General features: G+C 38.1%; 1 protein-coding gene across 1 annotated transcript in view; it reads right to left on the bottom strand.

The window, feature by feature from the left end:
- Nucleotides 1-22,186, bottom strand: part of LOC117389101 (phospholipid-transporting ATPase ABCA1-like) — a 32,505-nt gene extending 10,319 nt beyond the window's left edge. Inside the window, exons 1-18 of the mRNA XM_033986816.2 lie at nucleotides 22,056-22,186; nucleotides 19,348-19,451; nucleotides 17,438-17,531; nucleotides 16,581-16,722; nucleotides 16,308-16,426; nucleotides 12,542-12,663; nucleotides 10,540-10,731; nucleotides 9,095-9,184; nucleotides 5,871-6,114; nucleotides 4,848-4,987; nucleotides 4,640-4,756; nucleotides 3,792-3,980; nucleotides 2,347-2,558; nucleotides 1,892-2,068; nucleotides 1,582-1,804; nucleotides 1,174-1,395; nucleotides 536-851; nucleotides 271-445 (exon numbers count right to left, since the gene is read on the bottom strand). Of these exons, the coding sequence (XP_033842707.1) occupies nucleotides 271-445; nucleotides 536-851; nucleotides 1,174-1,395; nucleotides 1,582-1,804; nucleotides 1,892-2,068; nucleotides 2,347-2,558; nucleotides 3,792-3,980; nucleotides 4,640-4,756; nucleotides 4,848-4,987; nucleotides 5,871-6,114; nucleotides 9,095-9,184; nucleotides 10,540-10,731; nucleotides 12,542-12,663; nucleotides 16,308-16,426; nucleotides 16,581-16,722; nucleotides 17,438-17,531; nucleotides 19,348-19,413 (2,840 nt within the window). The 5' untranslated portion in view covers nucleotides 19,414-19,451; nucleotides 22,056-22,186. The remainder of the gene's footprint in view (nucleotides 1-270; nucleotides 446-535; nucleotides 852-1,173; nucleotides 1,396-1,581; nucleotides 1,805-1,891; nucleotides 2,069-2,346; nucleotides 2,559-3,791; nucleotides 3,981-4,639; nucleotides 4,757-4,847; nucleotides 4,988-5,870; nucleotides 6,115-9,094; nucleotides 9,185-10,539; nucleotides 10,732-12,541; nucleotides 12,664-16,307; nucleotides 16,427-16,580; nucleotides 16,723-17,437; nucleotides 17,532-19,347; nucleotides 19,452-22,055) is intronic.
- Nucleotides 22,187-22,863: the final 677 nt, after the last annotated feature.

Raw genomic sequence — 22,863 nt, 5'->3', positions numbered from 1 at the left:
TTTATTGCCAAGAACTACCATACAAAACATGCATATTCACAATTATTGGGGTCACCTCTCTGCAAATCTGACCTATAACTTGGCTTAATTGTGTCAGCTGCTTGTTTCCATGTGGATAAAAAAGATTTATGCTCTATTGTTGAACATTCCAAGCAAAGCAATAACTTCACCATAGAAATGCGTTTTCTGGCAGACGCTCCCCCACCAGACAAGTTATATAGTGTACCTTTAAATAACCCAAAATATATAATTATGTATGAAAAAGCTTACATGGTTGTGGTCTTGCCAGCTCCATTGTGACCAAGGAATGAGGTGATCTGCCCTTCGTAAAATCTCAGAGTTAATCCGTCAACAGCCAGTTTGTTTCCATGGCTGTATACTTTCACCAGATTCTCAATGTATACACCAGGTTCAATGTGACCAGGCTCCTCTTCAATACATAGATCTGTGAATCAAGAACAGAAATATATAGAAATATGTCTGCACACTTAAAAGGTTTCAAGTTTAGTTTTAAGATTAAGCCCACTGTTTGTACCTTGAGGATTGCTTTTCGACTGAGAACTTGAGAGGTTTTTGTTTTCTTTCTCTCCGCACCAATATGTCCGAGTGAAAGGGAAGTACCATGGTCTGGGAATACCGTACTGTCCGGGGAAAACAGCCTCAATGTACCAGGTCATTATTCCATACAGCGCAGCGTCGAACAGCATGAGGCAGATAGATGTGGTCAGGTTGTAGCTGTCCTCCTCCAGAGGACTGGCCAGAAGATTAGACCACTGGATCCCCACACCTTGCTCTTCAAACAGGGCAAAGTACTCGCAGCCAAAGCCAAAGGCCACGGGAGACAACAAACTCTGCAAAGAAATGAAGGAAGAGCTTATTTTAAAGTCACAAATGGGACTGTCAGAGAAATCAATAATACCAATAATAATAATAATAATAATAATAATAATAATAGTTGTATAATATGCTTGATCTATCCATGAGTTACAAATTAGCACTGTTGCTAAAATTTATCTAGTGAAAATTACATTACATGCTACAAATATTGTGCTTTTAATTATCATTGTTATTGATAATTGAGTCAAAATACTAGTCACAAACTAAACAGACTTAATTTTTTTGCCCTTTACTATTGGAAGGATTTATAATTTTGTAATAATTTCATGAACATACCACTACAATTTTGGCTCCATATCCCACGTAGTCTTGCCAGGCCACACAGAGCACATATGGGAGGTAGAGGGTGAAGTAGATGATGCCACCGCATGCTGCTGCCAGATTGGCGCGTGAAAACAGAGTGCTAATCAGGAAACATTGCATTATCGTGACCACTCCGAATGATCCCAAGAACAGGAATACCACCCCTGAGTCACTGTAGGGCAGCAGGTTTCCCATCTGAAAGGACAAAGGAGAATGATGTTGAATAACTTCTTGGTGAGCACATTATGGTGACTTCATTTGCTTGTGAATAAAAAATAGTCTGACGATGCATGACGACACGGTGAGTACAACAATAATTGATTTGTTTAAGCACGGCATTGCTAAGTACTGATCTAATATTTGCTGGTTTCCAATACAAACCTTGAGTAACATCACCAGCAAACCAGCACTGATGAGAAGTGGTATAAGGCTGCTGATGAACCAACTGAGCCACAAAGTGCCATTGTTCAACCCCATGATTCTCATAGTCTCCTTAAGTCGAGCCTCTTTCTCATAGACGACTCCTTTGATAATGATGGCCACAGAGTACATCCACGCCAAGGTCATAAAGAGGGGCATTGATCGGCTCATCACACGGAGGAATCTGAAAATTAGGAAACAAAAATACTAAATGTTTACAGCAGCCTATTTTTTATACTTCAGCAAATTTCAGTACAGAATGTGTGCTTACATGTCGTCTACATAACAAGGATACGGCATCTGCTGAATATAGATTCCAGTTCGTTCCTTGGTTCCAGTGATAGCTCGGATTATTCCATGTTCAATGACGTCCTGCAGGTAGGAAAATCCACCCCAAACGTACCTCAGATCCTCAAAGGGATCAGCTCTGGGACCCGGATCCCAGTATCTACAAAACAAATGATTCAATATTTAATGTCATTGTCATAGAAAAAAAATTAGGTTTAGAGCATCAGTTTTGTTTAGTTTCAATGTAAAGTAAAATAAAAAGGTGTCAGACCCCATCCAATGAACCCCATAAATAACCCCTGTGTAACAATGAATACAATGATGACACTCGGGGTAGGCACATATGTTATAAATGGTGACTGTGTCTTAGTAGCAGCATAAAGAGCAAATCAAAAGCTTATGAATAAAAGAATCAGATTATAGCAAACAGGTTCTTACGCGTCTTTGATCTTGTTTGTCCTTTCAACGTTGTCGATGTCCATTCGGATTTTGTAGTTGACGTTGGGGGGCAGATCAGAACTGCTGCTGCCGTGCGTGATGTCTGGGAACACTATTCCTGCCCAAAACTTTTGGTTGTCGAGAAGACCCATGGACTTGTTTACCAGCCGCTCCTCGTTAGCAACTGGCTCGAGCTTGTCCAGATTCACACACTATTGAATAAGAAACATAGTGGATAAATTCACATTTTTTCCATGATAAAGATTATTGTTTGTGCAGTCTGAACAGATTAGCTTGCATATCTTGACTATACACTGACTTACACTACCAGTCAAACGTTTCGGCACAACCTCTCATTCAATATTTTTATCTTTCTACATTTTATATACATACAGAAGACATCACATATATGAAGTAAGATATATGGAATTATGTAGCAATGGAAAAAAGGCAAATAAGTATTTTTGGTATATTTTACATTCAAAACCTGAAAGTAGCTACCCTTTGATTTGTCAAAAATATTCACTTATTTCACTTTTGTTCTTTACTACAAAATTCCATTTATCTTCCTTCATATATATGATGTGTTCTGTATGTATCTAAAATGTAGAAAACAGTAAAAATAAAGAAAAAGAAACATTGAATAAGGTGTGTCCAAACGTTTGATTGGCAGTGTACATGACCTTTTCAGTCCGTAAAATGTAATTTGTCCTGGAACTCAATGTAAACAAACTCATAATTCCTTACAGACATGACTTTTATGACCCCATAGGCTTTGACACAGTTTGTGGTGTGTAAACCTTCAGCACATCTATAGTAAATCACTGTGAGTAGGTCAGTGGGTTACTTTGTATGGACAGTCAGGGTCATAGGCTTTAATCGTAAATGATTGGATCATTTGTACACACTTAACGATGTTACTTTAGAGACATGGACTATTACAGATGAGATTGTGTAAAGCACCAGCTTATTTGTTATTTGTTTTTTGCATTTAGGTCAATGAAAAAGACTTGACTGTCGTCTTTGAAAAGAGCATGAAAATTGATTAGCACTTGGCAGGGCAATAATAGTGGTGGTTGTTGTGGGTAAAGCTTGGCGCTGCACTGACCTACAAGAGCTTTTGGTACACTGAACACTGCAGTAATTACATTTGAGAAAGAAACCCACCAAAGCAAATGTAATTTAAGGACATTAAGTAGTGATTGTCCCATCAAAAGCAACATAAAACAAGAACCAAACTCCATAAAATGCTGACCTGACCTAGAAAGCCAAGAAAAAACATGTAACCATGGTCTTCACAAGGTTTCTGTGTGAGGCAATGACCTAAATGTTATATAATAGCCATATTAAGAAAATCACTGAATCAGACCTTCTGTCCTATTTTATGTCCTGCTTTTCTAATGTCATTTTTTATACTCTTGTCTATTGTGGGGTAGGAAACTGACCTCCATGAAGCGAGAGATGGTCTGAATGGCCTGGTCGGTCTCATTGAAAACCTCTTTCCAGGTGTAAGCAGCAGACTGAGGACCCTCGGACACTTTGGACAAAAACCGCGCCACATCGGACACTTTCCACTCCGTGCCACTCAGCTGTGTGTTGAAGAACGAGGCGCTGGCATTGTTCTGCAGCAATGTCTGAAAATAACAAAACAATAAGCAGTTATATACATGAGGTTAAGGTTAGGGTTTAGACTATTAAGAACAGACTTTGGTTAAGGTTAGGATCTCCAGGAAATAATATAAATCAATGTGGTTTTCCTAAGAAGCATGGAAACTCAACATGTATGAACTTGTCCTAACATGCACATTACAGTACCGGCTTTGGCCACTAGGTGGAGGTGATACAGTATTATGGAAGTGGTATTATGTTGTTTGCCAATGTAGCTATGAGATTATAACTGTATTTGCTGTAGCCAAACCAACTCATAAACATTGCATAAGAGCATGTATTGTAATCCTTTTGGTGTTAGGGCACACACTATCCCTGATTAAAGTAAGTACAAATTGATTACATTTGTAGAGATATCTTTATGACTAAACACTGGTGAGGCTCCCTTCTGTCTGAGCTAACTTTTGTGATTGTGGTCCATCTGACGACATGGCTGCATTTTTGTTACATGGGATTTGCCAGTGTAGACAGACTAAATCCATGGGGTATTGTGGGTGGTCAGTGTTTCTTTGAAGGCCACTCTAAGGACTGCATTATAGTTAAGATGTCGAGATACAAAGAAAACTGTAAACAGGAAAAACATTTAGACAAGACTTTGTATGCGACATCAGTGCAGCGGACCCACCCTGACTAAGTCCATTTCCTCGCTGTTCTCCATGAAGTTCCAGAGTTTAGGTCTCATTTCTTCCCACATGCCGCCAAGATCACGTAAGACACCAAGTTCCTGGAAGGTCTTATTAACCTGCGAAACGATCACAAGATTGCAGTTCATAGATAACTGTTGAAAATATAGCCCTTAGTTTTAAAAATATTTGACTTCTGTAAAACTGTACCTCGTGAATTATTCTCTGTGTTGCTGGAGTGTCTGGAGTGTACAGGATTTTGCCCATCAGCAGAGGCTTCAAGGCCCTCCAGATCATTCGAGAAATAGGGCTGGACTCAAGGCTCCTCATCAGGTTGTTGCAATAGGGAGCTGGAAAATCAATACCAATACATCCTTTTACTTTGTCCATTAGAGTTGTATCATCTTCTAAATATCTGTGTGTAACATGATCTCAGCTCTAGAGAAGAAATAGTAAAACTGTTACGGTAATTATGAAACATGATATCATAAATAATTTGAAAATTTCTAAGTAAAAAAGTATAAACCCAAGGAAAATTCAATTATATTTGGCATCAACATTAAAACCTGAAGACGAAATTGCGTCAAAAAACAAGTTAAAGGGACCATATTATGCTATTTTTTAAAATCTATGCTATAATAATGGACTACGTTATAATAATAACTTTATAATAATAACTTTATAATAATAATGTTGTTTCCTCATCAAAAACATTCCCGGAGTTGTGTTTTGTTTCATTCAGACATGTTAAACATACAAACTCTGCAAATGTTGCTATGTTCTTTTCTCAAACAGAAAACACTCTGTTCCACCTTGTGATGTCATACGGTAATATAGGAAGTAATCATTTAGATAATTTCAGCCCTGGAATTGCCAATCTCTGCTGAACAAAAAGTAAAAACTGGTTGTTAACTTATAAACAACCACTTCATGACATCACAAGGTGGAACAGAGCATTTTGAGCTTAGGAGCTGAAGACAGACTAATAATAAAGGGTGACTCAGACATGTGTTAATGAAACAAAACACAACTCCAGGTATGTTTTTGAGGAGGTAGTAACATTATAACATGGCTTAAAGCTCACAAGAATTCATAGCATCTGGAAAAGTTCTATATAAGACTAATGCTTCTTGGGTGTATTTGTTCAGCCCAAATATAAATCCATAACAGTCAAATACAGTCTAAATTCAACAAAAATAACATTACAAATATGTGAAGTCAAAATGGACGTACTTGAGGAGTTGTCGTACACAGAGACAGGTTCAGTGTCGCTGTCGTTGCCATGGTTTCCAAACAGGGCTTTGTAGTTGTTGTCTTCGTACCAGTTCAGGGACTTGATCTTGAGGCCGCCGCCTTCAGGGTGCCCACACACGATTCGTGACACAGCCTGGTACATCTGGTTTGGGGAGCCTGTGGCGTTTCCAGTGAGATACAGGATCTCTCTGCGCATGTCTTTCCAACTGTCAATGCTGCCGAGCTGAACAGACAGAACATACATGTTAGTCATTTTTTAACACAAAAATTGACAGGCACAAATTGTCTTCAAGTTCAACGTGAAAGCACTTAACAGAAGTGTTCCCACAGCTGGTCTCTAAAATTTTAAATATATTTTTAAAGTAAATCCTACTTACAGCATGGTTGCTAGGTAATAGTTATGGAATTCCCTAGTATAATTTTCATGATTTTCTACCAGGAAGTAAAATTTTAAATCTAAAAAATGGCCAAACTGGGATTTTTTTTGTGTAAACTCTAATATAATGTTGAACTGCGTTTGTGTTGGAGGAGTACTTAAACCGCGTATATAAAGAATGAGTAACAAAATTCAGCTACATCTGACAGTCACAAGCAAATATTCCTAGAACTAATGTGAGATGGTTTAGAAGAAATCACAGACAAACCAAAACAAAAACAGAAAATGTAAATGCATTTGTCAAATTGAAACCCATCATGTTCATCTCCAGAACAATACATCTTTATACTCTGCAGGACTTTGTTACAGTCAATATTCCCGTGAGGTTATGACATGAGGTTAACCTGCTTTAAAAATTCTCTTCAGGCTTAAGTTACAGAGACTAAAAGCTACATTTGCATTTATGTCGCTATCACGTATCACAACACAGTCCGTGTATTTAAACTATGTGGCCGTGCTTGTGTACGGTGGGAGAGATTTTGAGCTTGAGTTACAGTGTGCTTTTGGCTGTCCTAGACTTCAACCACGTCAGGATGGAGACAGATCGCACTTAGCCTCCTGCTTCAATGTGATAAATTTAGTTAGTGCCAGCTTGCTATCTGAACCTGCTAAGAATTCATACAGGCGTGAATTTTATAGCAGGTCACGGCCTAGTGTTGCTAATGTGTTATTGTTACACTTATATAAAATGTTTTTAACAGCTGTGTTACATAAGGATAGCACAAATAGTTTAGTATGTTTCATGCTATAACAGACAAAGCATTGTAGGTTACAATAAATACTTCTGGTTTCTCATAACTGAGATACTTGCTTATCCAGGATACTGAAATTAGGGTATTGTATATACATGGACTCTAAAAACTCTAAAAACCTTTGTGTGTTGCAGTAGTGAATCATATTGAGGTTATTACAGGTCAAGAAACTAGTCCATACAAGTTCCCAATGATAACTGGCCTATGTCACAAGCTCATGTTCAAGAAGGAATGAAAGTGGGAGTTCAAATTTTTTGCCCATTTACCAAACAAAGGGCTAAAAATGTGAATTTGTTTACGATGCAATGTTACGTATTAAAATACAAAGAACAGAGGCCATGCTGTGTTGTGAGGTGCTACCAGAAGCTTCCAGAACAAAGAGTTACTATCGGTCATTCTCCTAATAGGCAGCCTACACAAGTACAGCCATATTATGTTCAAACTGTAGCTGAGTACACAGTAAGTACCAAACAAAAGGATATATTTACGCTAGGGTGAGCCAAAACAGGGCCTGTTCACAATGAATAACATTCTTGTTCTTCTTCAATCAAGCTTTTTGCACTTTTTGGTTAGAATTGGACCTGTCAACTGACTCTCTTAGCTCTTGTTTCAAACTAAGAGAAAGTGAGACTGAGACTCAGCTCACCATAAAAAACACACTGTGGTTACCTTACAGCTGCAATACAAAACCAGTCACATGTTTCCTGCTTTATAAAGCATGATTTAGTTCACACAGTTTAAGCACATAGTAACTATAGTCAGAACAGATAACCGCTTGGAGCTATAATAAAAGAGAAAGTGGGACATCTTAAACCCATCTTGTGTTTACTCAAATTACCATCTCACGTTTAAACTGTGTCAATGGCTCTGTGTGTCAAGTGTGCAGCGTTCTTCATCAACCTGTGACCCTGCTGAAAGGTTGTGAGTGTTAGCAGGAGGAGCCAGACGACTAACACATATGTATACATCCTAAGAGACGCCAGCAAATAGGTGACAGGAAGCTTAAAAATGCCCCTGAGTTACCTCAAGGAGCAGACTGCCAAAGGTTACTAGAGTTCATACAGCCTGAAGCCAGAACAGCTTGGTAACACATTTAAGCCAATGGAGAAAGATAGCCCACAAATGTCATTGGTGATGAATCAGTTATAAACTGTGGACTACTGTAGATGGACACATTCAAGTTTATTTATACAGCATGTTTTTCAGGTTACTTTGGTGTATTTCTGTACTCTGCAGGCCTGGGACCTTCTTGTACCAGACAGTTAAATCAACTGTGATAATCTCCTTTAAGTAAAACTAACAATGCATTAAAAGGGCACCAATGTGTTAAGTAATCATTATGGTGAAACATGGAACAGTGTGTACCAGGTGCTAAGCAACAGCAATGTAAATCTTAAATAATTGTATAGGGATTTATATAATTCACACATACTTGCCACTGGCATTGCGCGCTTTTTAATGTAGTTGACTAAGTGTCTTAACATCTACAATTACATTATAGATGTTCTTCAAACCACGCAGACAGGAAACCCTATACTTCCACCTTGTACAGTTGGCTCTATAGTTTTGCCAGATCGACATAACAAGAGTCTAACAGGAGGCTTGTATGTACTGTGAATGTGCAATGTGATCCTTCAGCTGTGATCTGGGAGCACTGGTTTACATTAGATTATAGCGTTGTATAAGGAACGTTTTAGACATGCTGTAGTTATCTGGGGTTTCATGGGGTGAATTTAAGTTGAATTATGAGTATCAAAGCTTAAAATTTATTTTTTTTTGTGTCTAAAATGTTTTAAGGCAATGAAATTATTACTTCATAAATTGTGTTATTTTTAATATTTTTTATCTTTTTACAACAGTAATGGGATATAATTTGTTGAGCCCATTAAATTGTAACTGATGTATTCTTAGAAACCATCGACTAATGGGGCAAATATTAGCGTCTGCACTTTGGAATCAAACAGTGGACACAGGTGGTCTGATGCGTGTTGTAACATGGAGGATGTTTAATTTACCTCCACGGCCAAAGCACCCAGACTCTGCAGCAGACTGTCCGTCGCAGCCGAGACCTCCTGAACCACTTTGGGATCGGTCTTCACATCTTTCTGTTGAGAAGAGTCATAAAAAAATTGTTAATATTACAAGACAAAGTATTAAATAACTTCCCAGATGTTGGTGAATAATTTAACATAGAAAAGATTTGATGATACAGTATTTAATGGCACCCTACTATCAAATATTAAGTAAGGAAACACATTACTCATTGGTTCATTAATGTTTACAGTTCTGTTGAGTGTTTGAATAGGACTGCAGTCATACACTGTGATATATTTGTTGAAGTGTTAACTTATCAAATCAATCTCTTCTTAAATAGGCAGTCTCCACAAGAACAGCCCTATTATATTCAGAACACAGTTGCTACCAGACAAAAGAATGTATTTATACTGATGTGAGACAAATCTGGAGCATTCTCAGCTGCTTCCATCATTTCCCAGCAATTGTGAATCAGTTTGTAATGGTAAATGGTCACATTTTTATTAAATGTCACAGGTATCACTCACCCATTCACACACACATTCATACACCAGGGTAGGCAGACACTGAGGGCGAAGTGTCTTGCCCAAAGACACAACAACAGCATTCATCTGTGAAAGCTGGACTTTATGTCAAGGGCGGGATTTGAACCACCAACCTTCGGATCAGCGGACAAAAGCTCTATCACCTGAGCTACTGTCTTAATTTGCTAAAAATAATAATAATTTTACACAGGATGGTAATCACTAACTATCTTGGCTAAGTTTTACAATAAAAAACATTATAATACTCAAGATAAGATTAATGATGATACATTTCTACAAATCTGAAATGACATTGATGAACACGTGACACAAAGTAGAAGGGGTCCCGACCCAAAGATCAGATCCGCAAACATAAAAGCCTGCAGCACCTGCTTTTTGGCCCTCTTGTGCTCCCGTCAGCATGACCACTTGTGTTTTTTGGCTGTCTGTGAGTGGACAATGGCACTGCGGTGCTGTGGCTCATATATCACATGTCAGCTGTTGGAATGTGTGAGACCAGATAAAGCTCAGGTGCCACAAACACAAACCAGTACAAGACACACACAGGATGAGAAAAACATCCATCTTGAGTTAAAATGGGAAAAAACAGGAAGGGGTTTAGTCAACAAGGGTTTTTTTGCAATTGCAAAAAAAAAAAGTCTGTGATTGAGAAACAAAGCGCAAGTTGTGGCCTTGGTCTTACTCAATGCTCGGAAGAGGAGGTGGGAGTAAGGAATGTAAGGAAAAGGTTAGAGACGGGACAGGAGTAGAGCTGAGTTCAGAAGCAGAACGACTCAAGTTAGAGATAAAGCAGGTATTTTGATTGCCCTTTTGAAGTTGTAAACAGCTGATGTGATGTTTCCAGACAGTCAAATAAAAAGGATCAATTTGATGTGACTTACTCGAACGGGTTTGAGGAAGTCCAGGTTTGAGAGGAAGTGGCTCTGTGCTTTGTTCAACCATTCGCTGGAAGATTTGCAGATGATTTCTTGCGTTCTTTTGGATACGTTGCGATCGGCAATATGAACAAACTCTTCTAAGGGTGTTGTGTTGCAGAGATCTCTGAGGTGGAATCCAAAACCTTTTGTGAGCACCTAATGGAATGAGAAAAATAGAACATTATTTCACATTTTTCCAAAAGACATTAGGAAACCTTTATAAATTTGAGGGATAATATTAAAATACAAAATAGCAATAATACAAAATACGATAACACATTTTGAAAAACAATATATTGCTATATAGATATACTGCCATAAAAGATAAAACTGAAACAGATTTATGCCACTGACAATAACAATAATGAAGGATAATGCCAGTTAAACATTTTTGAATAGACAGTATCATTAAACGTCCTGAGCTGCAACAAATAAACAGCTGAATGAAGCAATAATTAGCCACAGAAGTTACAGTTTGAACCCGTGTACTACAACAAAAACAAAATCTCAAAACAAAACTCTCCTTACTATTGCAAAAAAAAAAGCAGCTACGCTATATATTGAGCCCCAAAATATATAGTTCCAGCTTTCACACTGAGCGATAAGTCGATATAGTAATTATTTTGACAAGTCTAGTTGAACATGACATGATTTTATATAAAACATTTCGATGCACAAACAAGGCTGTCAGTGTTAACCTGGAAACAAAATATCCTGTTCTGTGATATGAACTAGATAGTTTGCATAACCAGTCAACGATGTTACACACAACTTTCATGTTTATCTAATTATAAACAGGCATACTGCACTTCTAATCTCTCTAAATTAACAACAGGGGGTGTACATCTATGTACTGTATCTCCCTCAGTATTCACCAAGCTATTTTTATTAAGCTGTACTGATGTTCACTACAGATCAAAATCCAAACCTATTTTAATAACTCTTTCTTCAGTTCTCAAAACAAACATTGAAAAAAAAAAATGAAAAATTGCGTGTCTGCAGTGGTTCCAATTATTTTCTGTGATCAATGTGCGTCTACTACAGAGAAGCTGAGATGCACCAGACATTTGGACAGAGCGTGCACGTGTTCCCGAACACAGGAACGGGGGGAGGTGCGCGTCACGTGCCGCAGCCCACCAACAGCGGAGAGGGGATGATGTTATAGATTCAGGGTAAAGCTGCTGCAACAATGTGATGGATGGTTTTAAAAATACATCGGGCTAAAATGAAACAAACCCACGTGACTACAGTAAAAGCAAAGATATGAGTGGGCTTGGCTAAGAATGTTAAAATTGAAGCTGTGATGTACACTCTGAAAAAATAAAAAGAGGACTTGAAGAAAGAAGGAAAGTGTTTGCAATCAAAGGATGCACATCAGCGTTTATGCTCCCACCCTGGATGCATTTCAGCTGGGTATTAAGGGCTTAACTGTGCCACAACAGGCGATGCCAAGACAAGGTCATTACAGTGCTGAAGGCTGTATGAGTCTGAACTGTAGCTGTGCTGTTAGACCTGTCACGGTAACACATTTTGAAGCAAGATATATCGCTACAGAGAAATATCACGATAAACGATAATATTGAAAATACTTTATGCCAATGACACAAGATTTAAATAATGCAAAATAATTCTAGTAAACCATTTTTAAATAAACTGTTTCATTAAAAGACATGAGATGCAACAAATAAACAGCAGAATGTACCAATAATTAACCATAAAAGGAAGTCAAATCACATCAAATACCAACAAAAATACCCCAAATCTCCCACTTTTGCCAAGAAAAAGTACTAATACTAGTACTAATATATATAGAGGCCCAAAATATATTGTCCCAGCTTTCATATACTGAATGATAAGTTCATATAGTGATTATCATGACAGGCCTTTATGTTGTTGCTAAAGCAGGTGATAATAACATGTGTATGATCTATTCAGAGAGCGAAGAGCCATACAGTGAGCCCTTTACCTTTTCCAGATTGACGTCAGCCTCCACGATCTGTCTGAGGTCATGTCGGGGAAGAGAGGCGTTGTGGTGAAGGAAGTGGGAAAGGGTCTCGTTATCTCTGAGAAAATCCTTCAATTTGAACCCTGTGGAACACCAAGAATGCATTTAGCTGACATGACTTTGCAAGAACAATAAAACAAAAACAAAAAATATGGTGAAAAATATTATAAGTCTTATATTACACAAAACTAACTCTAACTAACTACAGCTAACTAGCTTTAAGCCATGTTATAATGCTCTTACCTCCTCAAAAACATACCTGGAGCTGTATTTTGTTTCATTCTCATATGTTTGAATAATCCTTTACTATTAGTCTATCTACATCTCCAAAGTGCAAAACGCTCTGTTCAACCTTGTGACGTCATGAAGTGGTAGTTTTCAACTTAACAGCAACCTTTAACCTTTAGTTCAGTAGAGAGGAGGCAATTCCAAGGCTGAACTTATTCAATTAATTCTAGTTAAAGGGTATGGAGTTTACAAGCACTGGAGCACTTCCTGTATTACCACATGACATCACAAGGTGGAACAGAGTGTCTTCTGTTTGAGAGACGAACACTAAATATTTATGATTTGTGTGTTAAATATGTCTGAATGAAACAAAACACAACTCGGAATATGTTTGTGATGAGGAAACAACATAACATAAATCAGAAAATAGTGTAAAATGGGCCCTTTAATAGCCACTCTATGTGTGAAATCTCCTGAGCTTTAAATAAATGTGTACTGGGGAGGACACCGCTCTGAGTACGGTTTGTTCTTTTCCTGAATTCCACGGACAGTGTTTATGAAACTGGCTGGAGTCGGTTTAAGGACTGCAGATTCCGGCTCTCATACAAAAGAGGTTACTCCCGGTCAGTCCACTTTACTCTAAATGCCACCAACTTCTCCTCCATCTCCCTCTTTGTAATTTGGGAACAAATTGACTCATGATAACAAAAGCCCCAATGAAAGTAGGTTAAGAGGAATCTCACATACAAGAAATGGGCCTACAGGCGGCTGCTGTACTGCGTTATTTTGGTTACAAACAAACTTGTCTCTGTACAACTTTTGTGTCAGTGTAGACGTTTGCATCCTGCTAATCGCCTTGTAACAAAATAGGGCATGACCAGTTGTCCAGAGTCAGCCAGTTCCCTGTGGTTTAGCTCATCTCCAGTAAATGTTCTTGCAAGTTTTTGCGTGACATAGGCAAGCAGTAAGCACTCTGCGCTCCCTTGAGAGGAAATCAAAAAGAACAGCATGTGTGGAGCCAGCACAAACATGATATCTGTCATGTGTTCAGCCTTCAATGTCGATTAGAAACTCAGCACTTTTGACTCCATTTACCCCAGCCATTTGTCTGCATGCAGTTTTTTCATTAAACACCAGCGACTTCAGTTCTCGAGGGATAACAACAGGGGAGTGCTAATAAGCTCTAATCAGGGTCCCAGTAGAAAAACTACCATGATGCTCTCTGCTGTGGAGCTTGGGGAGAAACAGCACTGTTCACTTTGGTTGAAAAAAGAGTTGGCAGAGACACACGTGGCTACTTGAAATCCTTTGTTTGTCTGTTTGGACAACTTAAGTGCACGCAAAAGACTTTCCACCGCAAGCAACAGAAGTAACAAGTCTTATCTATTAGTGTTTAGATTTGGACTTAACCAGGATTTCACACAAGGGCGATGCCTCTTTCACTGCGTGCTCCTAGTATTTTATATCCTGTTTTAAACAAACATGAAAACGCAAAACAAACAGCAGCTTATTCCCTCAGTGGCCAAACAAGTGTTTAAAAGATAAACATGAGCAAAATCTTCACCACACCCCAACTGTTTAGCTGAAGGTAGTCAGATTAATATTGAAATGGTTGAGGTGAGAAAAATTATGAAATTTCTGGAAATAGCAATAATGTGTCAGATGAAGTGTATAGTTATTTTTGCTGAAAAATAATCAAACAAATTTTAGAACAAGTACATTTGCACCACAACGATCCATAAGTTTGACTCAATCCCTTAACCACTGCCAAATGTTTTGGTAAAGGCCTGCACACACTACAAATGCCTCTACTTTTTCATATATATCTGTGTAATCCCAGTCGTCCAGGTCTAATCCATAGCAAAAGAGGAAGTTTAAATCTGTCAACTGGACAAATTATTGTAGGAGTGAATACCTTTCGCTGTTCAACCAAGCAGCTTCATCAGTTTAGGTTTTTTTTTATATATAGGTGTATTTTGTACATTGATCATTATTTCCATTGGTAAATCCTTTAAGTACATCATCATATGTGTATCATCATCATCATCATCATCATCTAAACATGATAAAGATTCATCTATTGCTCTAGTGAGACGAATGCAGGAATTCAATTTGAATTTCATTTTTATTGGTGTCTAATAGAACCAAAAGCATTGCTTTGAACCAGCTGTTAACAGTTTATACTCTATACAGGCCGCTCTGCTTGACCCTTAACAGTTTATCTGTATAAATCTCTCTCCTAACCCCTCGTCGCTGGCTGAATTATTAAGCTACACGTGAGCCCCTCTGTACTCAGCTCTTTGATCCCTATAGCGCCACGCTCCCTTTTCCTCCATCAGTCGCCTCAATCGAACACTTCTCACGTGGCTTAAGAACAAAACACCCCTGTATGTTCCATTAATATGATGATATACAGCACCGGTGTAGCAAAGGCCTAAAATCAATGAGCACCGTTATACAATAATGAACAACTTCACCCCCACCTCCTTGTGCGTAGGCTATTGGGATTTATGATACATGTCAATATTTTCTTTTCATTTTGTTAATGTGTGAAATATACAGGTTTTTCAAGGCCATGTAAAGCACTGTGTGTTCATTTCATAATAGCTCGCCTACCTTTGGGCTAACACAGCAGAAGTAATCCAAAACAACATCCCTGATTGTGTAGATGTGTTGCATAATTTGTAAATGTACTCTCGATAAAGTGGGTTAGGGGAGAAGACCCAAAAGTTCAACTGAGTGGCGTGATGATAAAATGAGCAGGTAATGTAAACAAAGCATGAACAAATAATGGTTTTTTTTCTTCTTTTTGATAACTGTAAATGATCTATAAATGTACTTTTTTGGCCATATCGCCCAGCTGTACTTCTAAGTTTAATTTGATGATAATGTTTTAAATTTTATGCAAATGCAGTAAGAATGTTTGTGTATTTTTGTGCCCAGGTCAGCATAGCACAGACCTAAGGACATGCTATTTTTGGCTGTTGACACACAGTTGTCCATCGGTGGTTAAAGATAAAATAATGTTTAAATAACTCAACTGAATGCACGGGGAATACTTGTTTTAGCGTAGTATTTACAGCGGCTACGAGATGATTTTTATATAACCAAAATTGTGTTTGTAGAGGACATTTTAGATGCAGTGAATTGCAACACTTGACTTTTGGAAGATCGGATCATGAGTCTGGCGGACACCGATAACAGAGTGCAGGTCACGCCCCTCGTCCCTGCTTTGAGTAGGGAGATAAGTCACTTAGTGGGCAGCAGGGTTACCAAATGTACTTGCTGTTTTGGTTTATTGGCAAACTTAAAATCACTAACAGATGTCTAAAAATGCATGAGCAGCTGAGTGTTGAGATAACCAATAACATAAAATTAGTATTCAAAACAATGTGGGAGGATTTATCGTGGCTTGTGGTGAATTATAAAAAATATGAATAGATGACTCAGTGCCAGTACAAAGTGTACTGAAAAGACGATATAATGTGTTTTCTCTTACGGGCTGTGTTTTTCTGCAGCTTCCTGAGGGCTCTGACCAGGCCCTTGTAGCCCTCGTAGCTTTTATCGTTCTGGCTGTAGAGCAGAATCTTCTTGGCGTCAGTGATGAGACGAGAAATTCTGCAGAAACATTGGTCAGATAAGCCCCACATATGTCCAACAGGAAGTATCAAAGCAAACCTGTTCATCTTAAATTTGGACTTAAACTGTAGTCAATTATTCGTTATGGTATTTTCAGTTGTATATTGTTGTTGCAGTAATCAGTATTTCTTACATAGAATCGTTGAAGTTTCCCACCAACCCGGGGCTCTCTCCAGGAGTGGAGGAGCGGAAGCAAGGGTTGTTTGCGTTGCAGATGATGCCTTGTACCCACGGCAGAGTACCAGCTGAGGGCATGGCCTTGTTGGGAAAATGACCTGAAAAGAAAGGTTTATATTATATAATAAATAAACCAGAAAAGAGATCATTCCTTAAACAATAATCTTACTGTAGTTGTAAATGTTCATATGAGCATACAGGGCCCATACCCTTGAGACACAACTTTATAAACTTCACAGTGTACACAATTGATCCATTTGTCTGTGATACTTAGGTCTTATCTTTACGATGAAACTTATCAACTGGCCTTTCAGCTACTGGTGAGGTTAACAAGATTATAATTACTTTTACCCTAAGATAAGCAAAACAGGACAAGAATTTAACCTACTTATTTGACAATTAAGGATGGCTTTAAGTCTTTACAAAATAATAAATAACTTTGTTTGAACGTAGTTTAAAATCTGTGTGCACAGTTAATAACCTGAAGCTTTTAGTTTACAGATCACTGTTTAATTTGTCTACAGTCACATGCTCACAGTAAGAACAAATATTGGCACAAATCCTCCTGTGTATTCTGTGACACAACAAAAATCTGTAACAACTTGTTCCAAGAACACAAAAGGTAAATATAGATAAATATAAGGCAAAAAATCTCTCTCTATATATATACTTGGATGTTTTATACAGACACACACTATATATATGTGTGTGTATATATATATATATATATATATATATAAACATATTTCATATAAAGTGTATTTGGAGTATTATATGTGTCATGAGTTGCTGGCAAAAATGTATGTTACTTACATTCATGCTGCTCATAGGGGGGATAGTGTATTCTAACTGAAATCAAGATGAAGAAGATGAACAGTGGCCAGATGATCTCAATCAGAAGCTGGAGCTATAGGAAAAACACACAAAACATTTAATCAAAGGGCTTGAGTTAATCAACAACACACAGAGGTGACTGCTGTTATAAAGATCAAACCGGGTCACTTTAACTTTGTACTAGTATGGGGGTCTGTCAGCTGTTTGCCTGTACACAGTAATCCCACTGCAGTCTGGGTGTGCACTATATGGGTTAATAAGGGGAGATGCACACAAGTGCGTTCCTGGGCTATGGGGCTGTCCATCTGCTCCATATGGCCCCTGTGCCTCAGCTGCCTCACAGACTTAACCAGTGCTGCTCACATGCGACAAGGATCAAGCATAAGGACAGTGTCTTAGTGATGTCCTGCTTTCCTTTGTGGTGAGTAAGTGGCCTGGAAGTCAAGTTACCACAGCCACAGTTCTGATGGACACATGACCTAAATATGTGACGATAAGACAGCCACTCAAGCATAAAGGAGCCTTGTATTTGAACTAGTGGATTTGATTTACATATGTGTGACTGAGTGGGCTTCGACCAGAACAAAATGGACGCCGGATAAGAAAGCTCATAAAGAAGCGTGTCACCACCACATCTTTGACTCAAACTATGCTCAATGTTTAGCTCAAGGGCAAGTCCCATATTCCCATAGATGTGAGCTTCCTACACACCGAATACTTGCATAATAATAAAGCCGCAACATTATAATCTGAAAAAGTACATGAAAGATTGACTGTGCTAAATGTGTTTGTATGGTGTAATGATCAGATGCAGTGACACTAGAGGGGGGAGATGTATTGAAAAAATTTAATATTGGGTGACCAGACATCCGTATTTATCCGGGACAGTCCTAGTTGTAAGCCCTGTGTCCCTTGTAGAGATATATTGGTCCAATATTTAGATTTTTGTAGAATATAGAATAAATGATCAGCCTTAAAATCTCCAGCATAGGCCAACATTTTGATTTGGCCCTAAAAAATACACACAAAGCTTTACATTAACACCCTAATATGAAGAGATAGCTGCATAAACCATGGCACAACTCTCTTATAGGTCTGAGGTAGACAAAAGCTGTAGGTGAGTTTATAGTAAATTTAAATCACATAATTTGGGGAAAATCATCAAAACGGGTCCAACATATCAACCCAAAAATATTAGCAGAGTTTATTGGCCATCGGTTCCTCTAGATTTTAAACAATCAGTATGGCCATCGGCCATGGCCAAACCCATATCGGACAATCTCTAGTCCCCTGTCCCAGCAGATTTATCCAAAACCAGTGATTTGCCACAGTTTTACATGAGAAATGTCCCAGGTGTCCCTATTTTTGACCAATTTGATACCCAGCAAAAGTATAGAGGGGCATAAACTGTCATTTGTTTATCAAAAGTACAGAAAACAATGTGCTTGAGAATGGCCAAAATACACAAATATGTACTCAATTGCACTGTCCAAAGTCTCTTGGATCATATACTGACTCAGTACAAGATGTGAATAAGTCATGAATGGACCAAGCGCATAATAATATTATTAATTACACACTTTTTTCAGAATTTTATTATTACCAAACACCCCAACCTGGCTGTGTCCCAGTTTTTTTTTGAAAATCTAGTCACCCTAAATATATGCCAAGTTATAATATCTAGTATATTGTCTATAAGAAAAAAGAAAAAAAACAACAACAAATGTACATGTAACCTTCCAAATAAGGGTATAAAATGATATTTCTACACTTTTGGGGTAATTACACTAATTATTCTAAGGTTTTGTGCAATCAGATTTTGTTTTAGCACATTTTTGATGGATTTCCATAATAATTAAGCCCTGAGTGATCCATGGGTGATTTTGTACCGTTTGCCTCCTCCGATACGTGAAGTTCTTCCACAGCAGTAAGCCCAGCTGAGTGGAGACGGCCATGGCGCTGTCTTCCTCACTGAGCCCACTCCAGCTCGTCACTAGGAAACACACGAGACACAAGAAAGGTTACTTAAAGCAAACAACAAAAGAGGATCTGAACAACTCCTGGAAAAGTCAACAACCAAGTCCAAGAACTGAAAGTCCAAGAAGTCTAAAACAGCTTTGAACTTCCTTCACTTCAAACTCAACATGAAAAAACACACAGAGCATAAAGTCAAAATACCAAAAACAAGCCAAAAAAGAATAAAGATGAAGTGCCAGTGAAAGTAGTCAAAATTATACTAAAGTAGGACTAAGCCTGCTACTGTTACAAAAAAAAAAAAAACAAATCCTAATAACCCAATTGTCTTTTTTCCATAATATAACACAAATTTGTTTTTCACAACAGAAATAGTTTTAAACCAAACCTTCAGTAGAGCACAGCTGTAAATTTTGCCAATTAAAAATATTGTTTCTTACCAGTTTAGTCTAGAAGAAGTAAAACTTTTCTTACACTGAAACTAAAGTCCCTCAAATGCTGTATCAGAGTTACAGCAGCAGTCTGGATCCCGCCTCAGTTTAAGTGAAGTGAAAACATCATGTCTGTCTCAGGCCTACTTAATGTGGATGCATCAGTCCAAAGGTCGGCTGACCAGGCTCACGGCTGAGTGGGCAGTGTGAATATTGTGAAAGTTATTTGCAATCCTTTCATCATAACTCATATATTATTCTTAAAGTTGCACCATAACACCAAAGCAAAAAGAACCTTGTCTGTGAATTTGTTCACTGATCAATGCAATAAAACATATTCTTATTCTGATTATCTTACTTGTTAGTAATTAACAAGTTGTACATTTGTGGGTCTTGCTAAAAGGTCTCGATGGATCAGCAGTAGGAGACGAGTCAATAGAGAAAGTGGCTCCTTGGTCTATAGTTTTATAAATCTATTAACATGACTTTGAATGTGACTGCATCATTGCGTAAAGCACAGCGAGGGAGACATCTTCAAATTTCAAAAGTTTTCTGAATCTGTTCTGTTCTGCCAACACTGCAGGAGAACATTGAGCAATGAACATTAGTAAGCTCAGTGGAATTGATTAAATAAATAGAGCAATATTGGACATTTTGACACAGCCAACAGTGACCCTTCAACAAGACCCGTTTATCTCAAACAAAGCAACTTCCACGTGCATCTACTTTATACAAATAGACTATAATAATAATCATTGTTGGAAAATCTAGACTTTTGCGCAGTATGACTAATTTCTGTTTGTTACATGGGCCCATTTATCATGACAACAAAGCCAGCTGATTCCTGGATTCCTACCGCCTCCATTTTGCGTGAACACTTCTTTTACACCGAATTACCAGAAGAACCAGATGTTTGGGTCAGGGAATAGAAATACATCTTTGTATTTTTTGGCATATGCGCACAAACATACTGCCATGTCTATGTGGTCTAATTGCCATTAGGAGAATAGCGCTGGTTGTCGTGGTTATTATCGTCTCCACTGAGATAAAAAAACACTCATCAGATAAACTGTATCAGCTCCGAATGGTGCAGTGCCAGTGCGCCTCTAGTGGACACACGAAACAATCATTTTATACTTGTTTACCACAATTTCATCATCACGTGCTCGATCACGTTCATACACCTCTTCATCTAAATTGGACGTTTCCTGCAATACTGGACAATCTGCGAGAGAATAAAACCATAATTTCATCCAAAATGGTCGAAAACACACTGGTTTATATTACCATTGATAGAAAAGCTATATTTGAGTTGCGTTGCGTTTTGTAATCTATACCTACGTTGCATATAGATATATTAATATTGCCTACAGATTACTCAGAAGATTAGACCTGCGTGTATTTTAAAGCGCTAAAACACATCAAGTATTAAAATATTCGGAGGATCAATCGTTTTCCAAATTTAATAAGACTTTTCCGCTTGCGTTTCATTGTTCAACAGAGCCTGGGTTACTGTCGGTCATTGGGTTTCGCGATGCTCAACCACAGTCGTGTCAATGTCGACAGAACTACCACATAACCGGAAAATGAATCTGATTACAAAATAAAAGAACCTTACCACAATTGACTCCAAAATGTACATCTAAAGAAAAAATCCTCTACCAATTAATTTTAAGTTATCATTTGAACAATTAAAATACTACCAAATAAGTAAATTACAAAATAAATACCCTGCTGTTTTTAAAAATCATAATGAGACTTTTATTTTCAACAACAAAAACCGGAAGTTACTTTAAAGTACATCTGTCTTGATGTATTTTGTGCACAAAAGACAGACGGTCAATGAGAGAATATAAACAAGATAAAAACCGTCAGAAATTACCAGAAAAGGCGACTATAATTTTCTCAAACCATCGTAATGATCTTCAACATCCTCTGCCCATTCAGCACACGACGTGACAATTCAAGATGGGCGAACACAAAGTTACACAAAGGATACGAAAAAAAAATCCGATTTGTTGACAATCTCAAACAAAACTTGCAAAAACAAAAAAAAAGACATTTGCCATTAGCGTTTTAATCAGTTTTATCCTTTCATGTCCCTTCATTAACGAATATTTTTGCATATTTTTATTTGATGAACAAAAGAAACTCTGAGATCACCCCGAAAATAACAAAAACTCCAAACTCACCGAGCTCGTGCTGATAGTTTTTTTATTCCCCCTCGTCCTCTTTTCATAAATAAATTGTCGAAAGAAAGGCTTGCGAGTCAAATAGCTCCAGTTGTGACGGTCCCCGACTGTAGTGCGTCTCAGCGTCTGGTAAAACGGTCTTTTTTTTCCTTGGCCAGGGTTTTATAGTGCGACTCGGTGCGCAGAGAGAAGAGAGAGGCAGAGAGGTAACTAACGGTCATCCTTTTGTTGGCGCTCCATATAAGGAAAGCACGTGCGGACTCAAAACACGTCTTAAAGGGACAGGCGCACACATTCACAAAACCATCATTTAGGTTAGAGTGAATTATTAAAATATACCTACTTTATATACGCTAAACATACATCCCTATTTATTACACCTGCTCTAGTTACAAATACATACATTCAAATTACAACCAATTGCTAGAAAAAAGAGCAATTTTAATGGTATAAAGCAAACTGTGGCCCGGTAGCCAAATGCGGCCCTCAGACCAATTTCTCTTGGCCCTTAAGCTTCCAGGTGAATTGGCCCATATTGCCTTATCCCTTTTGTGGCGGATGCTGTCGTCGCCGATAGAGCGCGGTCGCGGACTTTCCATTACCGAAATTCCGCAACCAATTGTGATATCATGTAAATTGAAATGGCATCGCAAAACACTTAAAATGTTTTACTGTCATTACGATAATCTGCCTTCGTCGTCCCTCGAAGGTGACGAATCAGAGGGCAGGTGCAGCGGGGATTTTCACAGTCATGTATTCGATGCGTCAAAGAAAAAAATATGGATGGATATGTAAAATAGAGGTAGTT

Source organism: Periophthalmus magnuspinnatus, chromosome 1 (assembly GCF_009829125.3).
Source record: "Periophthalmus magnuspinnatus isolate fPerMag1 chromosome 1, fPerMag1.2.pri, whole genome shotgun sequence".
In the NCBI taxonomy this organism is placed as follows: domain Eukaryota; kingdom Metazoa; phylum Chordata; class Actinopteri; order Gobiiformes; family Gobiidae; genus Periophthalmus; species Periophthalmus magnuspinnatus.
Note: the sequence above shows the minus strand (reverse complement) of the source record. Positions and strands in the feature narration are given on the sequence as shown.